General features: G+C 42.9%; 1 protein-coding gene across 1 annotated transcript; it reads left to right on the top strand.

Annotated features, from left to right (window-relative positions):
- The first annotated feature begins 10,080 nt into the window (after window positions 1-10,080).
- LOC106585106 (low molecular weight neuronal intermediate filament) lies at window positions 10,081-16,682 on the top strand. Its single transcript, XM_014170948.3, has 4 exons — window positions 10,081-10,964; window positions 12,614-12,937; window positions 13,201-13,325; window positions 13,717-16,682. The coding sequence occupies exons 1-4, from the start codon at window positions 10,221-10,223 to the stop codon at window positions 14,063-14,065; spliced, it is 1,542 nt and encodes a 513-aa protein (XP_014026423.1). The 5' UTR covers window positions 10,081-10,220; the 3' UTR covers window positions 14,066-16,682.
- The last annotated feature ends 8,757 nt before the right edge of the window (window positions 16,683-25,439 follow it).

Here is a 25,439-nt window from a genome sequence, read left to right as displayed (position 1 = left end):
GCGCACACACGTTGTCATACACGCACGTCAGAAAAACAATGGCTTAAGGGTTTGTTCAACTATTAAAAAGGTGGATATTTTGCGCACTTACATTTTAGAATTGGGGAATTTGAATATTGACTTTAAAAGAAAGCACTTAAACATTTCGGAGGAAGGGGGGGGGGGAAGGGGGAAATGTGGAACAGTAATTTATATTTGCCAGTGATATGAAAGGAATAAAACATCTCCCAACCTTGTTTACCTAGCTACTTTCCTTGTCTTTGTATTTATGACTTGGTCGGATGATTTGAAATATGTATTTATCTATGATTATGCTGATAGCAGTTATGTCTGTCTTACCTTAATTGAATACTCAGGCTGTAAGTTACTCTGGAAAAGGGTGTCTGCTAAAGGACCAAAATGTAATGTAAATCTAATGCAGAGCACATGCCTCTAGTGCCTATATTCCATAGTAGCAATAATCCGCTTGGGTTTGATGAGACCTTTTTCAATGTGGAATGATGCCAGACAGGAAAACAAAGCCATCATCTTGGGAGGTAATCAGAGCTAGCTCTGGCAGGCAGAATAACTCTTTTCTGACAGTAATCTCCTGCCTAAATCCCTGGTTTGACCAGATAAATCTGCGGCTGTTTAATAACCGGGATGGAGGGAGGAGAGGAAGGAGTGATGGAACCTTGATCAGCATCCTTCCTCTCAAAAGTCTGTTGTCCTTTTGCTCACTGCTAAAGCAAGCACACACACACACACACACACTGGTACACACGCACACTGGTATGCACACACACTTGCACATAGTCACAAATGACACATCGCAAAGCAATTTCTTTATCTTGGCACCTTTGTGATGCAGTCTGTCCTTGTCTGGCTGCCAACTCAGCGGGAGGAAGATGGAGAGTGCAGTGTGGATATTCTACTATGGATTACTGTTCTTACACCCTCTGATATGATTCTAGCACGCCTCTGACCCTTCTCCTCCCTGGTGACTGAGATTAATTATTCTTCCCGTATCTAATTCAGACTGGAATAATATGTGTCCAGGTCAGTCTGTATGAGATGCTCACTGCTTATAGCCTATTGGCCAAAGGAAATCTGAAGTGGAGGTCCTTTGTAGCTCGTTGGTAGAGCAAGGTGCTTGTAATGCCAACGTAGTGGGTTCGATTCCCGGGATCAGCTATACATAAAATGTATGCCCGCATGACTAAATCGCTTTGGATAAAAGTGAATGCTAAATGGCATATGTTAAATTGTTATATTATTGAAGACTTTTTCACTCCAGGTTTATTCTGTTCTGAACTAGTATAGCAGAAGAAGCATTGGTGCTTTACAGTATTTTGATCTGACCTGTTTGACCCCCCCAGCACTTTCCTCAGGCGATATTCTTAAAAGGGGGTGAGTTTACATTGGATATTCTTAAAGGGGAGTGAGTCTACATGGGATGTTCTTGAAGGTGAGTGAGTCTACAGGGGATATTCTTATAGGTGGAGTGAGTCTACCCTCCCAGGTGGTTGTAGATCTGGTGGGGGAGCAACAACTTTCAAGGAAACCTTGAATATAATATAGACTCCAAACAAAAGACATGAATGGACAGTCTTTGAATGCCATCAGTGTCATTGTCTCATGGGGCGTACATGTTTTGCATTGCAGTTCTGACCCTAAATGCTTTCCCACAACACTACGCTACCTGATATAGTGTCGTCTTTGTTATTGCTGCAATAGCTAGACTAGACTACTCTCTACTTGCAGCTGTTACTGGTTTGCAGGTCCCCTATCGTGACAGTGTATTGATGGCGAGTGTACAAAGATGGCTTTATCATTGACGTGTGTGCATGCCATGACAAATGTGTGTGTCGTGTGTCTACATTCTGTCAGTGGGGTCCGAGTCCCTGTAACCCCTCCATCCCCCTGGCTGTCAGATTAGGCAAATCCATCAGTTTATCCCAACCCGGCAGACCCAACGAACCACAACCTTTGCACGCACACACACACGGACACACACCTAGGCCCGAATAACACTTTGCAATAGAATTGCAACATGCCCTTGGGAAATAAACATTGAGTACACGACTCTATCGTTTATGTGCTTTGAATCACCGCTGCAGATGCTTGCTTTTGGCATTATCCCTAATATGTTGAGAGACTCACACAACAGTCATGCCAGATCACACCCTCTTATTCAAATGTAAACACTGGCATATGAAACAAAACAGATAGCTGCACTTAGGAAGTATTCTCTCTGTGAGAGCAAATGGCCTATTTTACAGCAGAAAAATACATACAGACAGAATTCTGGGTCGTTCCACAAATGGAATGCCCTTTTATAATTTAAGTAAAAATTGTCCACCAATATTGAATTTTAAAAGCCTGTTATATTAAATGAAGTGCCCTATAGACCACATGTAGAATTCAATCAATCAGATTTTTTTTATATGAATTAAGACTTGCTATAGTGCCAAAATTCAGCATTTTGACCGGTCCGTCTGTGCTCCCTCTGTGACTTCTAGGAGGATTTTAATCCGCTTTCTCCAAGTAATTTCTGAAGATGACTTGCCCTCAGAACAGCCTCAATTTGTCGCATGGACTCGACAAGGTGTCGAAAGTGCTCCACAGGGATGCTGGCCCATGTTGACGCCAATGATTCCCACAGTTGTGTCAAGTTGGCTCGATGTCCTTTGGGTGGTGGACCATTCTTGATACACACGGGAAACTGTTGAGTGTAAAAAACCCAGCAGCACTGCAGCTCTTGACACAAACCTGTGCACATTGCACTTACCATACCTTGTTCAAAAGCATTTACATCTTTTGACTTGCCCATTCACCCCTCAGACTTGCACACATACCCGATCCAAGGCTTAAAAATCTCCTCCCCTTCATCTACGCTGATTGAAGTGGATTTAACAAGCGATATCAATAAGGGATCATAGACTGACCAGGTGAAATCTATGTCATGGAAAGAGCAGGTGTTCTTAATCTTTTGTACACTCAGTGTACATCTGTTGGCCCTAAAATGAGGGACACTGTTACGTGAACTGAACTCTTATATGTTGAAACTATTCCATTTTAAATATTTACTTCAAAAGAAACGTTGAACATCTGATAGTCAAATCATAGTGTAAAAGCAGGTGAGTTGGTTCTACTCTTTTTGGCAGTTTTCTGGTGTATTGAGGTGGAAAACTTTTGCACACAAGCTTCCATTCCTCCTGTCACTAGGGGATTTATGGCTGATTTAAGTCCCTGGAGTCTATTGAATCATCGGTGCGTCAATCTAATGAATGTTAAAAAAAAAACATAAATTGTTCAGTTTAAGCTAGAGATATCTGCATGGGCTGCAACTCAATCCACCGCATCCGATTATGGCGGCCTTCCACATCTGCGGTGGGAGGTGGCCGAGCTACAGTTATGTTTGTCAGACCATGAGACATCCCAAAAATTGATATTCTCACAAAAACGGGACGCATCTGAAGTCGTAACCGTCAATGTGCCAACTTCTGTTTGTAGCATCCAAACCCTCATCAAACTACACACAATACCCCATAATAACAAATCAAAAACAGTTTTCTTATTTTGTATTGCAAATGTATAAAAAATAAAAAACTGAAATAACATATTTGCGTAAGTATTCAGACCATTTACTCAGTACTTTGTTGAAGCACCTTTGGCAGTGATTACAGCCTCGAGTCTTCTTGGGTATGACGTCACGTTGTTCGTAACTTGTTTTGTACATAATGTTGCTGCTACCGTCTCTTATGACCGAAAAGAGCTTCTGGACATCAGAACTGCGATTACTCACCTCAGATTAGACTAAGAGTTTTTCTTCAATGAGTCGGATGGGAGGGAGATACCACAGACACCCGACCAGGCCCAGATCCCCGTCATTCGCTGGAAAAGGAAATTTTGCGGAACAAGATCAGGGTGCCTTGTGAGGATCCGGTGACGAGTGGCTAATCTGCCTTTGCCTTCCATCCTGCTAGCTAACGTTCAATCGCTGGAAAATAAATGGGACAAACTGAAAGCACGTATATCCTACGAACGGGACATTAAAAACTGTAATATCTTATGTTCCCCCGAGTTGTGGCTGAACGACAACATAAAGAACATAGAGCTGGCGGGTTAAACACTCTATCGGCAGGATAGAACAAATGCCTCTGGTAAGACACGGTGCGGGGGCCTATGCATATATGTAAACAACAGCTGGTGCATGATATCTAAGGAAGTCTCAAGGTTTTGCTCGCCTGAGGTAGAGTATGTCATGATAATCTGTAGACCACATTATCTACCAAGAGAGTTCTCATCTCTATTTTTCATAGCGGTCTACATACCACCACAGACCAATGCTGGTACTAAAACCACACTCAATGTGCTGTATACCTCCATAAGCTAACAGGAAAACGCTCATCCAGAGGCGGCGCTCCTAGTGGCCGGGGACTTTAATGCAGGGAAACTTAAATCTGTTTTACCTCATTTCTATCAGCATGTTAAATGTGCAACCAGAGGGGGGATAATTCTAGACCACCTTTACTCCACACACAGAGACGTGTACAAAGCTCTCCCTCACCATCCATTTGGCAAATCTGACCATAATTCTATCCTCCTGATTCCTGCTTACAAGCTAAAATTAAAGCAGGAAGCACCAGTGACTCAGTCTATAAAAAAGTGGTCAGATGAAGGAGATGCTAAACTGCAGGACAGTTTTGCTAGCACAGAATGGAATATATTCCGGGATTCTTTCCGATGGCATTGAGGAGTACACCACATCAGTCACTGGCTTTATCAATAAGTGCATCGACAACATCGTCCCCCACAGTGACTGTATGTACATACCCCAACAAGAATACAGGCAATTTTCGCAATGAGCTAAAGGGTAGAGCTACTGCTTTCAAGGAGCGGGACTCTAACCCAGAAGCTTATAAGAAATCCCGGTATGCCCTCCGACGAACCATCAAGCAGGCAAAGCATCAATACGGGACTAAGATCGAATCGTACTACACCTGCTCCGACGCTCATCGGATGTGGGAGGGCTTGCAAACTATTACAGACTACAAAGGGAAGCACAGCTGAGAGCTACCCAGTGACAGATGAGCCTACCAGATGAGCTAAATAACTTCTATGCTCGCTTCAAGGCAAGTAACACTGAAACATGCATGAGAGAATCAGCTGTTCCGGACGACTGTGTGATCATGCTCTCCGCAGCTGATGTGAGTAAGACCTTTAAACAGGTCAACATTCACAAGGCCGCAGGGCCAGATGGATTACAAGGATGTGTACTCCGAGCATGCGCTGACCAACTGGCAAGTGTCTTCACTGACATTTTCAACCTCTCCTTGTCTGAGTCTGTAATACCAACATGTTTCAAGCAGACCACCATAGTCCCTGTGCCGAAGAACACTAAGGTAACCTGCCTAAATGATTACCACCCCGTGGCACTCACGTCGGTAGCCATGAAGTGCTTGAAAGGCTTGTCATGGCTCACATCAACAGCATCCTCCCGGACACCCTAGATCCACTCCAATTCGCATACCACCCCAACAGATCCACAGATGACGCAATCTCAATCGCAGTCCACACCGCCCTTTCTCACCTGGACAAAAGGAACACCTATGTGAGAATGCTGTTCATCGACTACAGCTCAGTGTTCAACACCATAGTGTCCACGAAGCTCATCACTAAGCTAAGGACTCTGGAACTAAACACCTCCCTCTACAACTGAATCCTGTACTTCCTGACGGGCCGACCCCCAGGTGGTAAGAGTAGGCAACAATACATCTGCCACGCTGATTCTTAACACTGGGGCCCCTCAGGGGTGTGTACTTAGTCCCCTCCTGTATTCCCTGTTCACCCACGACTGCGTGGTCAAACACGACTCCAACACCATCATTCAATTTTCTGACGACACAACAGTGGTAGGCCTGATCACCGACAATGATGAGACGGCCTATAGGGAGGAGGTCAGAGAACTGGCAGTGTGGTGCCAGGACAACAACCTCTCCCTCAATGTGAGCAAGACAAAGGAGCTGATCGTGGACTACAGGAAAAGGTGGGCCGAACAGGCCCCCATTAACATCGATGGGGCTGTAGTGGAGCGGGTTGAGAGTTTTCAAGTTCCTTAGTGTCCACATCTCCAACGAACTATCATGGTCCAAACATACCAAGACAGTCGTGAAGAGGGCACGACAAAACCTTTTCCCCCTCAGGAGACTGAAAAGATTTGGCATGGGCCCCGAGATCCTCAAAAGGTTCTACAGCTGCACCATCGAGATCATCCTGACCGGTTGCATCACCGCCTGGTATGGCAACTGCTCGGCATCTGACCGTAAGGCGCTACAGAGGGTAGTGCAAACGGCCCAGTACATCACTGGGGCCAAGATTCCTGCCATCCAGTACCTATATAATAAGCGGTGTCAAAGGAAATCTGCACCGGACATTGACCCCCCCCCCCCCCCCTTCTGTACACTGCTGCTACTTGCTGTTTGTTTGTTACCTATGAATAGTCACTTCGCCCCCACCTCCATGTACAGATTACCGGTACCCCTGCACACTGACTCGGTACTTGTGCATCCTGTATATAGCCTATTTATTGTTATTCTTATTGTGCTACTTTTTATTTTAGCCTACTTGGTAAAAAAAATGTGTTCTACTTGAACTGCACTGTTGGTTGAGAGCTTGTAAGTAAGCATTTCACGGTAAAGTCTACACTTGTTGTATTCGGCGCATGTGGCAAATAAAATTTGATTTGATTTGAGTGTCATAGCAAAAGGTTTGAATACTTATGTAAATAAGGTATTTCTGTTTGTTTTTTTTATAAATTTGCTAAAATGTCTAAAAACCTGTTTTCACTTTGTCATTATGGGGTATTGTGTGTAGATTGATGAGGATTTGTATTTATATTCTCCATTTTAGGGGTCTGAATACTTTCTGAATATGTATATATTCATATATATATACCGGTATGTATAAAAAAAAAAGTGCATTTCCTGTGTTTTCTTTTATGTCCTAGATATAGGACAGACACTTCAAAACCTTATTCCTTATAATTTATTAAGATGAAATCGGCAACCCTGTTACGGTCAACCGTGTTACTTTATTTGACACTTAATCACCCTTGAGATGGGAAAACGTATTTTCATGTAGTTGAACATGTTCTTTATGACATAATGTTAAAATTAGGTTTAAAAAAAAGTGAAATACAAATGTTGCCGAATTGGTAGAAGGATCCTTCTGTCTCATAATGATTACGTATCGTAGAATATAACAGATGTGTTAAGCGAGACAGAGGAGGTGACTGACAATCCCATCCCTACACTGAGAAAAAGAAATGTAGGTAAGGTAGGGGCCGTGCTGGGAATGAGGGGGCTTGTTGACAGATGGAGCTGATGGTCTGCATTAGGAGGAGGGTCTCATGGGACCAGAGGGACGAGGTAGTGCACATCAGACGGGATCAGTTGTTTTTAAGGAAGAAATAAAGATTAACAGAATGGTTACCGGCCAGTAACATACAGTTGGTCTTGGTACAGCTACTTCATGAGCACCTGGCAAATCAAAGCACCTGGGATAGGAACGTTTTAAAGGAGCCTTTTGAGTGAGAGCCTAAGCATGGAGATACTACAGACATTGTAGAGCAACACTGCAGCATTCAAAGGAAATTGCTCTCAAAGTGGTACTGCTTTTCAAAAATGGCATTTGTCCCAACAGGAAAGAAACTGCAGACTGCAAAGTGAATGCATGTGAATCACACATTTAATTTACAAATCTCATAGATAAAAAAAAAAAAAGCATCCTCTTTACAGTTGTTTTCAGTTTCTCTCTTTCAGTACAACAAATGTTCCCATTTCGATGTTCCCTAACTTGCTGAGCTGGAGCAGGAGAAAGGAAGACTGGAAGACACAAACGTTGGTCTAGAAAGAGGTGATACCTCTACCTGTCATTTGCTGCTGAGTCACTCCCGGTCGTCTCCTGTCTCAATGGGCCTTTTGTTGCTGCCTGCTGTTGGAGCTGCTGGAAATGGCTGGCCTGAGCTCGCTGGTGAGCTGCGGCAGGGTGTGTGTAGCACAGGAGGTTGGTGGCACCTTAATTGGGGAGGGCGGGCTCGTGGTAATGGCTGGAGCGGAATTAGTGGAATGGTATCAAATACATCAAACACATTGTTTCCATGTGTTTGATGCCATTCCATTGACTCCGTTCCAGCCATTATTATGAGCTGTCCTCCCCTCAGCAGCCTCCACTGGTATAGGTAGGGGTGTGGGATGTGTGTATGTCTCACACACTAATGATGAGGTGTTTTTGAAAGAGGAGGTGTAGGCTGGAACTATGTGGGAGTGCTGAAGGTACATGTCTGTACATGTGGGTGACACTGTGTTCTGGATGTCAAGGTGACTTTGGTAGAAGTCTGGTGATTATGTCTGGGAGCATATGAGCTGAGAGTTGCCTGCTATAAAACTGAGAGAGGATTCAAATACATTCCATAAGCAAACAATGTGATGTCTATGAAGAGACCGCTGTGAGTGAAAGAATGAATGGTATGAAAGAAAGAAATAAGGACAATCCTTTTTTCTTATGAAGGAAGAGCTCAGGATAGACAGCCTGTCTAGCTGCTGATGGTGATTGATCAGTGTCGAAGTAGAGATGAGGTTATCCCATTGTTTACATGGCCTGGCGTCTCTCAAAGCCAAGTGGAGATGTTGCACATTACTAAGAATATTCTGCCCTCTAGTGGTTAAAATGGGACGTTTGCAAATGCGTTGCATCGACTTTAACGTTTGTATTACATCATGGTAAACAAGGCATCTACAGTGTAAATATTTTTTACTTTTTTCAACAGTATTTTATTTTCTGTTCAGATAATAACCATGATCACTCCTTGTTCGTGCATTTGTGGATCCATATGTAAAGCCTCAGTGACATGGATTACATTTTATTAGGAATAACTTGACCATCATGACATAGCATATAGTTCAAGAGATCAATATCTCATAAATCTTCAGGGGCAAGGCCACCTTATCAACATTAAAAGTGACGAAACAACTAGCTTAGAATGTGTTATTATCTTCCTGAATACTTAAAAAATGTAAAAGTGATTGGAAATGCAAATTCAAAATGTGTTGAACGTTTACTATATGGGATAAGATAGCTATTGGGCTATGCATTCTGCAGTCCCGACAGCTATGGGCGAGTGTGTTTTACCCTCTAAATTAGTTAGTTGGTCGGTAACCTGGATCAGGGCCAAGGCCAGATCCAGCATGTCGAGTCATCGCGCGAGAAGAAGACAGCGCTGCACCATCAATAATCCTCTCTCATGTGCTGAATCATCGCCTAAAAGTGCCTTGTGATCCTGGAAAATGTTTGCAGGACTGACCCATTTCACAGGCTTATGTTTTCAATGTAGTATAGGCTAAACTTGATAATAGGTGTTAGGCTATTAAGTGACTTGCATTTATTTAATATGATGTGCGGGCATTGGGGAGTTTATGCAAACAGACCTTTGTGTCTGTGTCTCTTCCTGTATTCAGACACTGCGGTGGTCCGGCACGAAAGGTGCATGGCTGCAGACTGCAATACAGCAGTACCGTTTAGACGTACTCAGTCCTGTCACACAGTTCACATGCATCGACCCCATGCCTGGACTGCTGGGACAGCACGCCAACACTGTAATGCCAGTGTTTAGTGGGATCGGATAACCTGCATGGGACGTTTCACAAAACTTAATCAGAAAAAGTCTAGGCAATGTCAATTTGGCCTATTATGTCCTACGTTGGCCTCAGTATCAACATTTAATAATAAAGTCATTTTTCGCTTTAATTAGTATAATCATTATCATCAGGATATTAGTAGGCCTGGCCGTTTGGTCTTATTATAAATAACTATTTAACATGTCCCCTGTAAGTCATCATTTTATGCTCTCGCATTGACCAAAGGTCTATCTTGGCTTGTCTGTACAGCATGGATTAGCCTGAAATACTTTCAAGTTGAATTCGTGTTCCCCTGAGAATAGTTCTTTTTGCAGGAGTTTGCAGGTTTCCCTCACCCTGCTCCTGCCCCTGCGTCAAATGATGCTCGAGTTTCATCACTATAAAAGCACCTGTCTTGCCAGACATCACTCGTATCTCACTTCCTCTCTCTTTCTCTCTCCCACACTCCCACACTCCACACACACTCTCACACGGGGCAGTGAGACGGGACTCCGCAAGCAGCAAAGGTCAGACTCGCGTTCCACTTCTCCACCTGCAAACATGAGTTACTCTGGCGACGTCTACTCCAGCAGTTCCTATCGGAAGATCTTCGGGGATGCGCCCCGGAGCTCCGGCCGCATGTCGGTGGGCAGCAGCCCCTCTCGCCTGTCCGGCGGGTACCGCTCCAGCGGCTCACACCGCAACTATGGCTCCCCATCCATGGTCACATCCTCCGGCTACCGCAAGGTGGGTGCCGGGCGCAACTTCCACTCCTCCATGCCCGACTCCATGGACTTGACCCAGTCCACGGCCGTCACCAACGAGATGAAAATCATCCGCACCAACGAGAAGGAGCAGCTCCAGGGCTTGAACGACCGCTTCGTCTCCTTCATTGAGAAGGTCCACAACCTGGAGCAGCAGAACAAGGTTCTGGAAGCCGAGGTGACTCTACTGCGCCAGCGCCACACAGAGCCCTCCCGTCTGCACGACTTGTACGAGCAGGAGATCCGGGAGCTGAGGGCGCGGGTCGAGGAGCTGACCCACGAAAAGAGCCAGATGCACCTGGACTGCGTGCAGATGAACGAGATGCTGGACCGCATGAAGGAGAAGCTGGACGAGGAGACGAGGCTCCGCGAGGAGGCGGAGGGCACCCTGAAGAGCTACCGTAAGGACGTGGATGACGCCACGATGTCCCGACTCGAGCTGGAGAAGAAAGTCGAGTCACTGCTGGATGAGATCGCCTTCCTCAGGAAAGTGCACGAGGAGGAGCAGCAAGAGCTGCAGGTTTCCCTGCAAGCCACACAGGTGCCGACATCACTTCACCCTTCATGACCCCCATCAGTTGTCACTTGTCACCCTCATCTCCTCATCACGCCGCCTCCAAATATCCTACCAAATATACACCAAGGGAAAAGTTAGGCAATGTATGTTTTGATGATAACTTGTATCATTTATGGTGATAACCAGTGCCAAATAACTAACACTGTTCATATAGCGTGTTATCATATGGCTATCTTATCATTCACATTCACTGTGGCTCCACATTCACCGAGTCAAAGTTAATTCACAGCACATGCGCTGTCCTTGGTGCTGAAGCCAGTGAACACTGCGCACTGCGATAAGTGGCAGTACATTTTACGGCACTGCGGTTCTGCGTAAAACAGCACCATGTAGTAGTCCCTCTCCTCTGCCAATTCAAACCCAGCATTGACATAGGACACTAACTATACATAAACTATGAGGGAAGTTGTTTAACTATAAAATATAATTGAAATGGTGTAAATGGTTACTGAAAATCGATTATGTGCATAGTCTGAAAGTGTTATACAGTCTAAAGCAAGACCCAGTGTGCTAAAAAGAGAGGGAATGGGAGGGAGATCGAGAGGGAGGGAGAGAGAGAGAGGGGGGGGGGGAGCATTTGGGTTGATAGGGATGCTAGTGCTCCCGCTGATGATGCCGAGAAATAGTAGCGCAATATCTAGGTGTGGTCGACCTAGCATAGGGTCAACTCAGGACGTATAAAACAAATGAAGATGAATCAATGCCCTTGTTGAATTTTACATAGTCAATCTCATGATGATCAACTATCACAATCCCACTTTGTGAACACATTTTACAGGACGATTTCTATAGGTTAATTACCGCTGGCACATAGCCTAGCTGTTGTTATTTACAAGATTGTCAACATGGTATTGATTCATGTTGTCCCACACAAGGTTCATTGCAATATAATCATTCATCAAGGTAACAATTAAACAACACTATTGTAGCGTACAGTGTTTTAGAAGGCACTGGCATTTTGGATAGATCATTGGATAAGGTGATAGTACTCTAAATGCTTTTCTTTAAATAAAAAAATAAGTCTGATGTACAATTTAATATCAATTGATGCAACAGAGGATCTTCATTATTGGAAAGATAATTAAGTGTTTGTTTTCTCCAGGGGCCTTTCTATTGCCCTGCTGGAGATATAATTGCCATGGAAGCGATTGAAAGCAACACCCATGATGGTGCACAGAGCCCTGACTCAGCGCTCAATACATCAGCTCTCAGTATTTTACCTCACTAGATAGATCACATTAGCCCAAGGCTCATAGCTCCCATGTGTCTACTATAAGCCCATGATGGTCTGTGTGGTTTGACGTAGATTTCAATAGTGATTATCAAATCTTTTACTATATTTAGTTAAAGAAAAAAAAATTGGGGGAAAAAATGGATGTTGCAACAATTTTGGTTTGGATTTATTATAATAGCCTACTTCACATTTACAGTAAATTAGAATTAATACGAACATAAAAATAATAATATAATAACGAATACTAAAGCAAAATATTATCATATTTGAATCTCCACTACACAACAAATATGTATATATTTAGCCATTGACGCATTCTCTTCACACCTGGTAACCATACCCAACCCTAACTAACCCCTCTGTCCCTGCCTGGTCCCAGGTTTCAGTGGAGATGGACATGAGGGATGGTAAACCCGACCTGGCTGTGGCCCTGAAGGACATCCGTGCCCAGTACGAGGTCCTGTCAGCCAAGAATCAGAACCAGGCCGAGGAGTGGTACCGCTCTAAGTTTGCTAGTGTGAATGAGGCGGCCTCCCGCAACCAGGACCAGGTGAAGCATAGCAGGGAGGAGCTAAATGAATATCGCAGGCAGGTGCAGGCCCGCAGCCTGGAGATCGAGGCTCTCAGGGGCCACAATGAGGCCCTGGAGAGGCAGATGGCTGAGATGGAGGACCGCCATAGCAACGAGATGGGAGAGATGCAGGTATGTGGAGTAGGACAGGCTGGCTATTACTGTATACTACAATAATTGCTACAGTACAGGGTTTACCCTGTGGATTCTACAGAATTATCCCCTCCTAAGTAACAGGTGTATATCACAGATGGTATGTGTGATGGCATTTCAATTGCTCTGTAGCACAACACATGTAAAATGATATTAGGAAATGTACGTTGTGAGGTATTAGGAAATGAACATAGTGAAGTATTTATCATTAGTAACACATTCTGATGTTAATCGGCCTGCAGGAAACCATCCAAGAGCTTGAGTCTGCCCTCCGCAGCACCAAGGGGGAGATGTCCCGTCACTTGCGTGAGTACCAGGACCTGTTGAATGTCAAGATGGCCCTGGACATTGAGATCGCTGCTTACAGGTTAGTCATCACCTAGTCTGAGTCTATATGTCTGATAATGTTAAGTCTGCATTCAGCATATCGTTGATCCAAACCACAGTGCCTTTCCTGTACTCTGAACACCTTTTAAACATCTGAATTCCAAGTCAGCAGAGTGCTTTGAAAAGTATGAACGGTTGGAGTTTGATACATTTGTAAACTGACTCTCTTCCTCTGATTTAGTCAGTATTTTAGTCAGCTCAGCAATCAGGCCACTGTTGATGCACCACAGTGTCTCTTTGAAAAGATTTATGAGCACCCCCCCTTTTCTAAACATTTGAATACCTAGTCAGCACAGCAATAGAATTTAATAAATGTTTGTAAACTGACTCTCTCTTCCTCTACATCTCTCCATCTTCACCCCCCTCTTCAGGAAGCTGCTGGAAGGTGAAGAGTGCCGTCTGAGTACAGTTGGCGGAAATATCTTGCAGTCAGGCTACTCTGGCTTCTCGTATTCGTCCAGCCGCTCCTACGCCCTGGGTTCCTCCGCCCCTTACAGGATGAGGGGAGCCAAGCCTGAGGAACCAGAGAAGGAGGAGGATGAGGAAGAGAAGGAGGAAGAGGAGGAAGGAGAGGAGGGAGGGGATGGAGAGGAGAATGGAGATGAGAATGCGGTGGAGAATGGAGAGGGAGATGAGGAGGAAGATGAGGAAGAGGAGGAGGATGTTCAAAAGAAGAAGGAAGAGAAGGGGGGTGCTCCCAGCAAGAGCACCAAGAGCTAAACTGGTTGTGTCATTGATCATCAATGCCTTTTGCCCTACTACAGTCCACTCATTCACTCATATGGATCCCTTCGCTGTCACCTCATTTCTGATTCACAAGGACACACACGCACACACACCGTACTCACGCCAGATGCCTCATACACATGTACCTTCTCCTCTCGTTCTCTGGGTATCAATAATCAGCTGTGTGGTGGAAAATAGAAAGACAGACAATGCAGAGAGGTGTATTACCCTGCCAGAAGATAAATCTGTAGCTACATTTTCCCAGGATTCTATGTCACGGTTTTACTCCATAGATGATGGTTACCACAGGGAGCAGAGAGAAGGTGGTCAACATTACAGTATTAAGCCAATCAGTCAGCAAAAGAGAATGCCTTAAAGCAAGTATGACGTCAGATTAAGAAGTCAGGGATGATATCGCCCAGTAAGGTCCCGGCTTTATGTGCCATTAATGATATGAGATGTGGTTATTAAGAGCAATTCAATTGTAATCTTGAAAGTAATAGTAGGATACTGGTAGCAGCACACAGACTATGCCTACTATATGCACAGAGGTCTAGAGCATAGAGCTTTACCAACTTTTACCAGTCCAACATTTAAGGTGCTTTTTGAAGAAATACATTTAAAAAAAAGTTGGAAACATCTAAGGGAATTTCATTGTAGAAAATGCCCTTTAAACCTTTTCATGAATGTTAGCGTATAATATTGGGGACACAGAAATCCACATTATGCCCATGGGTGCAATACCGTATTCTGAGCTGAAGATACAAACTGGCACACTGAATGCTCCTCCCTCCTCTCTTTTTCATTCACAGGAGAAAGATATAGAATGTTCTGTCCATTGACCCACTTTCTTTTCCATCACTTTTCATCACCAGAAAAGTAAATATTTCACCGCTCACCTTCCCCCCTCTCTCTGTCACTGCGAATGTCATAGCACGGCATGACAACATGGATTCTAGAAAAAAGTACATGAAATCATAGCGTTTATTTGGGAGGGTTCTAATTTCAAAGGTAGGAGATAAGTGCATTGTGCAGCACCTCTTCTGTGTTCAGAAGCACACCTTTCAGGAATGAAAAATTTAGAGTTTTAAAATGCTGCTATTTATCACACTATACCCTTATATTTGATGTTGAAATACCCTCTCTTGATTGATTCATTTGTCACTGAATAGATATGCCCTCAAAGTAAGATAACTCTCTCTAAACCTGAGGTAAATGTCTCTCCTAGTCCCTTCCTTTCCCCAGAGTGGTCTAAGTCTTGTTTGTTTACTATCTGTGGTCGTTTAGTGCTCTGTACCCTTCAACCTTCTAGCTGGTGGTTTGAGTGGTAGAGTGTGTGTTGTTAAGTCCCAAACGGTACCATATTCCGTATTTTCTGCACTACTTTTGATCAGAGCCCATCGGGATGCAGCCTGTGTTTGCTTTTAGCAGTGTGCTCTGCTCCAGACAGTTAAGAGGCCTGTGGCTGCTGTGAAGGACAGCTGGAGGTGACAATGAGTGAGAGACAGGCCTCCATTCTGACTGCATCACAGGCGGCCGGCCGGTGGCACCTTAATTGGGGAGTACGGTCTCATAGTAATGCCTGGAATGGAATGGTATCAAACACACCAAACACATGGTTTCCATGTGGTTGATACCATTCCATTCACTCCATTCCAGTCAGTATGAGCCGTCCTCCCCTTAAGCAGCCTCATGTGGACTGCAGGACCAAGTGGCAGACGGTGCAGACGCCACTGGGGTCATGGGCGGTCACATGGTGCTGCGCCACAGATAAGGGCTATTATCACCATATAACCCCCCCCCACCAGCACCACTACCACAACCACCACTGCAGTCTGAGATGGACAGCAACAGTATGTACACAGGGTACCCTAGGCAGACATATCATAGCTGCACGAGAAGGACCATAATAGCATACTGTAAGTTGTATGGCTGGCTAGCTTCCATCATGGTGCTAAGCTATCGATATCAGGACTATCTGTGGGTCAGGATACAGTGAGTGACTGCACGGATATGTAAGGTCATAAAGAATGAGTGAAAATGTTAAAGAAGGAGACATTTATGATTTACAGTGATAAAAGGAATAGTGTTGCAGGAAGTATGTTTAGGGAAAGAAAAATACATGGAAAACCCCAAATGGAATGTACTCTAGAATCCTATACTGTAGTAAAATTACCTGTCCTCCAAAATTTTTGTAAACTTACCATGGGCAAATGTATAGCTTCACAGAATGTTAAATGTTCTTTTTTTGAGACTGGCACACACTGTGGAAGGCCTTATCCTTAACCGTTGTAGATATCACTCCTTTTTCCTTTCCTTGAGAAATGAATCAATTGACAAGCATTGACTGCATGGCCTGATTCTTGGGAGCTTGAAAACTGGGGATGGGATAGATTTTGCTTGTTGAGTGTAAAAAAAGATAATTGCCTTAACCATGATCAAAACAATAAAACAACCTTTTCACTTGCAGTACACATGCTTCCGAGGTGGTTCAGGAGTGTTGACACAGACCATTCATTCTGCTACTCTACTGTGACTATGTGCTGCTGTCTCATGCAGTGATATTCCTCCCAAAGCCAAATAAAGCGATTTATTAACCAAACACTCACAACCATCGTCAGTGTCTTCAATTATTATGGTAACATCAAAACCATACTACATAAGCTACAGTTTCTCTGTACATTGTACATGTGGTACTGGAACTGACCCTGTATATAGTATTCTTACTTACTTCATTGTATTCTTCTTCTTTCTTACTTTTAGATCTTGTGTGTTTTTGTTCTACCTTGTTATTTTTTTGTATTACGTTGTTAGTGATTACTGCATTGTTGGGGTTAAAGCTTGCAAGAAAGACATTCCACTGTACTTGTGTAGACTCCTAGAAAAAGGGTTCCAAAAGGGTTCTTTGGCTGTCCCAATTGGAGAACACTTTTTTTGTTCTAGGTAGAACCCCTTTTGGTTCAAGGTAGACCTGTTTTTGTTTCCAGGTAGAACCTTCTGTAGAAAGGGTTCTACATGGACCCAAACAGGTTCTACCTGCAACCAAAAAGGGTTCTTCAAAGGGTTCTCCTATGGGGACAGCCGAAGAACCCTTTAAGGTTATGGATAGCAACTTTTTTTCTAAGAGTATATGTGACATTAAAACTTTAAACATTTTCTGACTGGGCACAGCCAGGTTAGAACAAGAAGGGCAAATCGAAAAACAATACTATAATATTTGTAGCATTTTGCATTGAAAATGCATGCAGTATACATGACAAATGTTAAAGCTAGAATCCTTTGTTGAAACAATAATAAAGCGTTAATCCCACCTCAGTTTGGTAAAAAGCTGAGGTATGGACCTGGAGCAAACCTGTCTCAAATTCATTCTATGGATGCAAGGACTGACCATCTATTATATAGGAATTATAGTATTAGCCAATAAGAAGAAGAGACTTGCTTGGGCCAAGAAACACAATTAATGGACATTAGACCAGTGGAAATCTGTCCTTTGGTCAGATGACCAACCGCAGTGTCTTTGTGAGACGCGGAGTAGGTGAATGGATGATATCCGCATGTGTAGTTCCCACCGTGAAGCATGGAGGAGGAGGTGTGATGGTGTGGGGGTGCTTTGCTGGTGACACTGTCAGTGATTTATTTAGAATTCAAGGCGCACTTAAACAGCATGGCTAACACAGCATTCTGCAGCGATACGCCATCCCATCTGGTTTGCGCTTAGTGGGACTATCATTTGTTTTCAACAGAACAATGACACAACACACCTCCAGGCTGCGTAAGGGAAATTTGATCAAGAATGAGAGTGATGCTGCATCAGATGACCTGGCCTCCACAATCATCCGACCTCAACCCAATTGAGATAGTTTGGGATGAGTGAAGAAAAAGCAGCCAACAATTGCTCAGCATATGTGGGAACTCCTTCAAGACTGTTGGAAAAGCATTCCAGGTGAAGTTGGTTGAGAGAATGCCAAGAGTGTGTAAAGCTGTCATCATGACAATGGGTGGCTACTTTGAAGAATCTCAAATATAAAATATATTTTGATTTGTTTAACGCTTTTTTGGTTTCTACATGATTCCATATATGTTATTTCATAGTTTTGATGTCTTCACTATTATTCTACAATGTAGAAAATAGTACAAATAAAGACAAAACCCTTGAATGAGTAGGTTCTCAACTCATGAAGTATTTCTAAGTTATATTCTTCAAGAATAGATGGGTATGTACTATATTATTAATTTAAAAGTAAAAAAATTGATGTAGCAACTCAGGATTCTAGCTGTAAAGTGAAACATACTATGATATCAACTCATTACTTCACTAATGGACATGGCAAAAGAGATAAATAATAGTCCACAAAAAGAACAAATCAATACATGGACTTTACTTGAACTGCCTGCCCATCCTGCTTTGCTGAACCATTAGGATGACATAGCATATATTATTGGCAGTCATGCTGCTGACAACTAATTTCACCAACTCACTGACCTGAGAGCAATAGGCAAACCTAGAATAAACTATAATAGCTGATATGATATAGCAATTTGGGTTGTCCAACCAGTAATGACTATACCATACAATAACACATCACAGTTACATATCACTCACTGACAGGTTGCTATGATAATGTGAAGTAGACATGATGTATTACTGTCGTGTAGTTAGTTGGGGGAAAGTTCTACAAACTGCCCCACCGAACTTAAAGTGATGTATTGTATGAAGTCAGTTGGGTCTCTAGATGAGTTGGATGTCTTTGTCCCAAATGTCACCATATTCCCTATTTAGTGCACTACTTTTGACCAGGGCCTATGGGGAATAGGGTGCCATTTGGGACGCAAACGATATCTCCCCATCTCAGCATTCTCTTTCTCTGCTGCCTGTCTGACTCGAAGGTATAGGATGGGAGGAGAACGCAAGATGGATGACAGTAGCAGAGTATCCACCAGCGCTGCTGTCAGAAGCAAATACTTTATCTCAGAACGGAAATCTTTACTCCTTGCACAGCCACTCAGTAATACTGTGTGGGCAAATAGGCATCAGCGCATTGGCAAAAGGCCATCATCAGCAAAAAGGCCAGATCAATGAAACAGAAAACAAGACGACTCCTGTAAGAGGAAACGTAAGACCTTGGTATCATATGAACTAGATTATGGTAAACTGTACTGTGAGAACGCTTATAGCGACAGTCTAAATGTACTGTAAAACAACTCCTCTATGCATCTGTCTCTTGCTCTCTCTGTGTATGCGTGTGTCAGTGTTGGGGATTAGTGAACTATATGTAGTTCAACTAATAATTTAACTACATTTTGCAGTAGTTTGGTGGTAGTTGAACTAAATTCTAATCTAGGTAGTGTTTTTAGTAGTTTTTTTGCCATGTAGTGGTGTAGCTAACTACTGGAACTACACACTACTTTTTTTCTCGCAAAAATCAAATATGGGTGAAGTAGGCAATAATTTCCTTTCTTTTTCAGCATCAGACCTTCTTTTCTCACACTTTTAATTGGCTAAATTACACATTCTGTTAACATTATGACCCCAAAGTGAACTGTTCTTGCAATTGGTCATCTATGACATTGGTCCATACCTCAAAACATGGGTTTTGCCACCAAGTACTAAGTCATGTTTTACAGAGGGGTCAAATACTTATTTCCCTCATAAAAATGCAAACCAATTTATAACATTTCTGACATGCGTTTTTCTGGATATTTTTGTTGTTATTGTCTCTCACTGTTCAAATAAACATACCATTAAAATTAGACTGATCCTTTCTTTGTCAGTGGGCAAACGTACAAAATCAGCAGGGGATCAAATACTTTTTTCCCCCACTGTACATGTGATAAATATTTACAAAGTAGTTTGGATGTAATGAGCTACTTTTTCAAAGTAACTTTAGTGAAGTAAACTATAGTTATCTTAAGGGTTGCTTTAATGTAGCTTAACTTCTTCCAGTGTGAAGTAATTGGTAGCTTGGTAAACTTGATTTTCAGAGTAGCTTCCCCACGTGTGTGTATACAGTGCATGTGTGGCCATGCAAACATCAACCTTTGCATCTGTACGCAAGCCAAGGCACAGAATGACTGATTCGCTGTTGTCCGTGTGCCATGGAGAGAGTTATGGGTTGGCAGGGCCGGTGGGGTGAATGAGGAGAGTCCAGCGACACATCACTCTGCAGTGGGATTGAAATAGAAGACACACACACACACACACACACACACACAGGGTCGGATTAGCCACCTGGCAATTCTGGCAAATGCCAGATGGGCCGGCAAAAAAGTGTCATTGCCTATGGCCCAAGGGCCTGTTAAGATTTTTTTTAATGATTTTTTCACATTTTCTCTGTTGTCATAATCTATAATGAGCATTTGGCTGATCAGTGTGCAATGACTGGTCCCCGGTTTTCTGATTGGCTGAACTGATGTTGCACAAATTCACATTCAGTCAAACAGTTCATCAGAAAAGAGACCCACTCTGACGCTCTGTCATCAGTTAGTCAGCCAAGATCATGGATTGTAAAAGGTGGTGTCGAAAAAAGTTAGAGACCAAAAAATGGCTATTGAGGCCAACACTGCTGAGTGTGTAAAATTGAACAACTTATTTTCTAAAAGTTCTGGTTATTCTGCTGGTCTGAGTGCTGTGACTGAGAAATTATGCCAGGCTTTAGCACAGACAGATCATCAGCTGCTGTGGCAGCACAGGACAGTGCAGTCGCTGTAGGAAGAAAACAGAGGGGGGCACACTGTCACACAAACTGACACAGATGTAGCCTACTGCTGCCAGTTCATATTTTGGCTGTATATTGTATGAAATAGGAGGCTAATTAACACTTAATTAAGGAAGGGGGATTCAGGGGAACACATATGACAGGCACTAACTTGCAATATAGCCTAAAAAGTAGTTTTATAACACAGAAGCCAATAAACATCTACTAGACATTAATACAGTGCTTTTATTAAACACAAGTCATCATGTAGTACAATAAAACATACAGTATATATGTGTTTATTCATTCACAACGAGGATGTGGCTGGGCTCAGCACAGACAGACAAGAGTGAAAGCAGAGGAGAACAAGAAGCGCAGACAAACCGAGTGACAACAGAGGAGAACAAGGAGAAGCACAGACAAACCGAGTGACAACAGAGGAGAACAAGGAGAAGCACAGACAAACCGAGTGACAACAGAGGAGAACAAGGAGAAGCACAGACAAACCGAGTGACAACAGAGGAGAACTAGGAGAAGCACAGACAAACCGAGTGACAACAGAGGAGAACAAGGAGAAGCACAGACAAACCGAGTGACAACAGAGGAGAACAAGGAGAAGCACAGACAAACCGAGTGACAGAGGAGAACTAGGAGAAGCACAGACAAACCGAGTGACAACAGAGGAGAACAAGGAGAAGCACAGACAAACCGAGTGACAACAGAGGAGAACATGGAGAAGCACAGACAAACCGAGTGACAACAGAGGAGAACAAGGAGAAGCACAGACAAACCGAGTGACAACAGAGGAGAACAAGGAGAAGCACAGACAAACCGAGTGACAACAGAGGAGAACAAGGAGAAGCACAGACAAACCGAGTGACAGAGGAGAACTAGGAGAAGCACAGACAAACCGAGTGACAACAGAGGAGAACTAGGAGAAGCACAGACAAACCGAGTGACAACAGAGGAGAACATGGAGAAGCACAGACAAACCGAGTGACAACAGAAAATAACAAGAAGCAGAGACAGAGAGATCCCTTATTTAAGATAGTATGTGCCTTATTTGATACTTTTGAATGATTTCCTATGGTTTGCTGTGATTAATTTGAGATAAAGAACACATTTAAACCGTTATAGCCATGTATGTATGGTGGCCTGGGATATGAGAACCTGTTTTGACACACACACACACACACACACACACACACACACACACACACACACACACACACACACACACTTAACATAACCCTAAATATTACCCTAGCCATGAACTTAACCATAACTCCTAACCCTAACCATAACCCCTAATCCCTAACCCTAAATTTAACCCATGAGCCTAAAAAAGCCTTTTTCCTTGTGGGCGGCGAAATGTCCCCACTTGTCCGAATTTTCCTTGTTTTACTATCCTTTTGAGGACTTCTGGTCCCCACAAGGATAGTAAAAAAAAATTGAAAAAAAGACATGCACACAGCAAAACATAGCACAGTAATCGGACAGATTGATAAAATAATTTTGCAATGTGATCAATCCCTTTCTGTGGTCTGTGGTTGGGCCGTGGTGGAGCTGTCGTTGATTTGTCTGGCGGCCATGCAGCTCGGCACGGCGTGGGGAGATATGCTGTCAGCAAATTTGCTGTTCTTGAGATGCATACATGATTTAATTGCATCTTCTTACTGCACTACCGAGACCTGTTGCGATAAGGTCGTAAATCTTGGCTTCAGTAGTCACTAACAATGTTGATGGCCCAATAATTACATTTCCACTAGAAACTAAATTAAAGATGGTTACTGGCAGGGAGACAGTTCTCTGACCTTGCCACTGCTTATCCCTTTATCCCCAGTACGGTTCACTGAGACATTGGGAAAGGGTCAGTAGCCTAATTATATGAAATGCTATTACTGTTATACAGTGCCTTCGGAAAGTATTCAGACCCCTTGACATTTTCCACATTTTGTTATGTTCAAATCATGTCTAATCAATTGAATTTACCACAGGTGGACTCCAATCAAGTTGTTGAAGCATATCTGTAACGGTTGTCATCGGGAACGGAGGACCAAAACGCAGCAGGAATGTGGATGCTCATCTTGTATTTATTATCAAATAAAGTGAACACCAAAATAACAAAAACTAAGAACTCACGAACAACAAAACAGTCTTGTCATGCACACTCAACAAAACAAGAAACAATCTCCCACAAACACTACACCAAACAATTACCCATATATAGGACTCTCAATCAGAGGCAACGTTAAACACCTGCCTCCAATTGAGAGTCCAGCACCCAAACCTAAACATAGAAAACCTAAACTAGACGGAATGCAGAAATACAACCTAGAATATACTAACCTAGAACATACACCCAAAACCCAGGAACACATAAATCAAACACCTCTTTACAACACACACAAAACCCCCACCATACAAAACAAACATCCCTCTGCCACGTCCCGACCAAAATACTAAACAACTACTCCCTCTGCTGGTCAGGACGTGACAATATCAAGGATGATCAATGGAAACAGGATGCACCTGAGCTCAATTTCGAGTCTCAGAGCAAAGGGTCTGAATACCTATGTAAATAAGGTATTTCTGTTTTTCATTTTTAATAAATAATATTTTTAATAAAAGATTTCAAAAAACTTGTTTTCACTTTGTCATTGTGTGGTGTAGATTGCTGAGAAAAAAAACAGATTTAATACATTTTAGAATAAGACTGTAATGTAACAAAATGTGGAAAAAGTGAAGGGGTCTGGATACTTTCTGAAGGCACTACATTACAATAAGGTAATGAGCTTACCAAGACATCCTGCTAATCAGAGAAAAGATTCCTCTGTATCCAGGGAAAGTGTTACATCATGCGGGTGATTTTTTTATGCCCCCCCCCCAAAGTTAAAAAGACTGTAAAATCACCAGGAATTCAGCTAAAATAATTACTTACATTTAGGAAATCTGTTACCAAGTAGTCGCACAAATAAAAAAAATAGACATATGTGATCGTGTCTCAATGTAATCAAGGTATTCAATTATTGTTATTTTCAAATACAATCTCTTATTGGGCTTAGTTGTGGTTTTTGCATACTCCTGTACTACATAATTCATTAGCACATGTGGCAGGGGAAGCTGATTATATCTAAGCGAAGTTACCGACTTAACAGTCTTTTAGTCTGGCACTTAGGGCAGTTTAATCCACTGGTGAGTCCTGTTTTTTGGCTTCTCAAATGGTCCAAGGGATTTCTTAACTTTTCTTTAGCAACATATTGATGATGGAGAAAACAGCAGGTCAAAAAAGAAAATGGGCAAATTGAGGGTAAAATTACAGCAAAAGCGTATTCCGTCAAGAGTCTTCTTGCTTTTTCCGCACAATAATAGTTTTCATGTATCCACAATTCAGCGGTTCCTCTTTCACACCCTCTTCTCAGCCTCTCTCTCTCTTCCTTTCTCTCTATCTCTTGCTCTCTTTATCTCCCTTTCTTTCTTTCTTTCTTTCTTTCTTTCTTTCTTTCTTTCTTTCTTTCTTTCTTTCTTTCTTTCTTTCTTTCTTTCTTTCTTTCTTTCTTTCTTTCTTTCTCTCTCTCTCTTTCATTTTCTCTCTCTCTCTCTCTCTCTCTCTCTCTCTCTGTCTCTCTTTCACTTTCTTTCTCTCTCTTTCTTTCTCTCTCTCTTTCTCTCTCTCTTTCTCTCTCTCTTTCTTTCTTTCTCTCTTTCTTTCTCTCTCTCTCTCTTTCTTTCTTTCTCTCTCTTTCTTTCTCTCTCTTTCTCTCTCTCTTTCTTTCTTTCTTTCTTTCTCTCTCTTTCTTTCTTCCTCTCTCTTTCTTTCTCTCTCTCTTTCTCTCTCTTTCTTTCTTTCTCTCCCCCCCTCTCTTTCAGTTTCTCTGGCACCCTTTTTCCACCGCTATTTATATAGACTTCTGCATTGCAGATGTCCCAGAGCCCTGCAGTCGTGTTGGAGCTCCTGAGGAATCCCAGCCATATTCTGCCACTGACAGACAGTACAGCAAGACATCACACCACCGTGCACCCAATACGTAATATAGCATGACTGGGCAAAGTCGGGTGCCAGATATTGCAGGGGAAGCAATGCCACATACCACAGATCACAAACACAACACTGCAGTCATAATCCAAGTATGAAATGTAACATGCTGCATACCTGCATTGCTATAGATTGGTTTATCTCTTTCAGCACTACAGGGGTATTTGATGAGTCATACATCTCAGTGCTGTGCTCCAGCATGGGTTACAGTGGTGAGACTTACGCAAGAATCAAATGAAGTAACAAAAAAAACATTACTTCACAGTAGGCCTATTTCACATGTTTTTGTAGAAATTGCAGTTCATTCTTAGCCTACTTTCAGACTTTGAAGCTCTATGGATGACATTTTACTATAATAAACATTGAATATTAAGAGGAGAAAAGAGGGGAAACGCCCTGAGAAGCTTAAAAACGTAGCTTTTGTGTTTTGGTCTGCAGTGCTGCTCTCCCTTCACTCTGACTCTGCAGGAAGCCATTAAGTATTTATACTGCTCTGTGCCCCTGTCACGCCACAGGGCTGAACACATCCCTGTGCTGCTGGGGAGGGAGAGGCACACATGCACGCACAAGCATGCGTGCACACACACACCCACACAGTTCTCATTCAATACATTTGTGGGCCTTTGCTGCCACATAG

The sequence above is a fragment of the Salmo salar genome, chromosome 24, assembly GCF_965601325.2.
Source record: "Salmo salar chromosome 24, fSalSal1, whole genome shotgun sequence".
In the NCBI taxonomy this organism is placed as follows: Eukaryota; Metazoa; Chordata; class Actinopteri; order Salmoniformes; family Salmonidae; genus Salmo; species Salmo salar.
The sequence above is the reverse complement of the archived record's forward strand: the minus strand, read 5'-3'. Positions and strand labels throughout refer to the sequence as shown.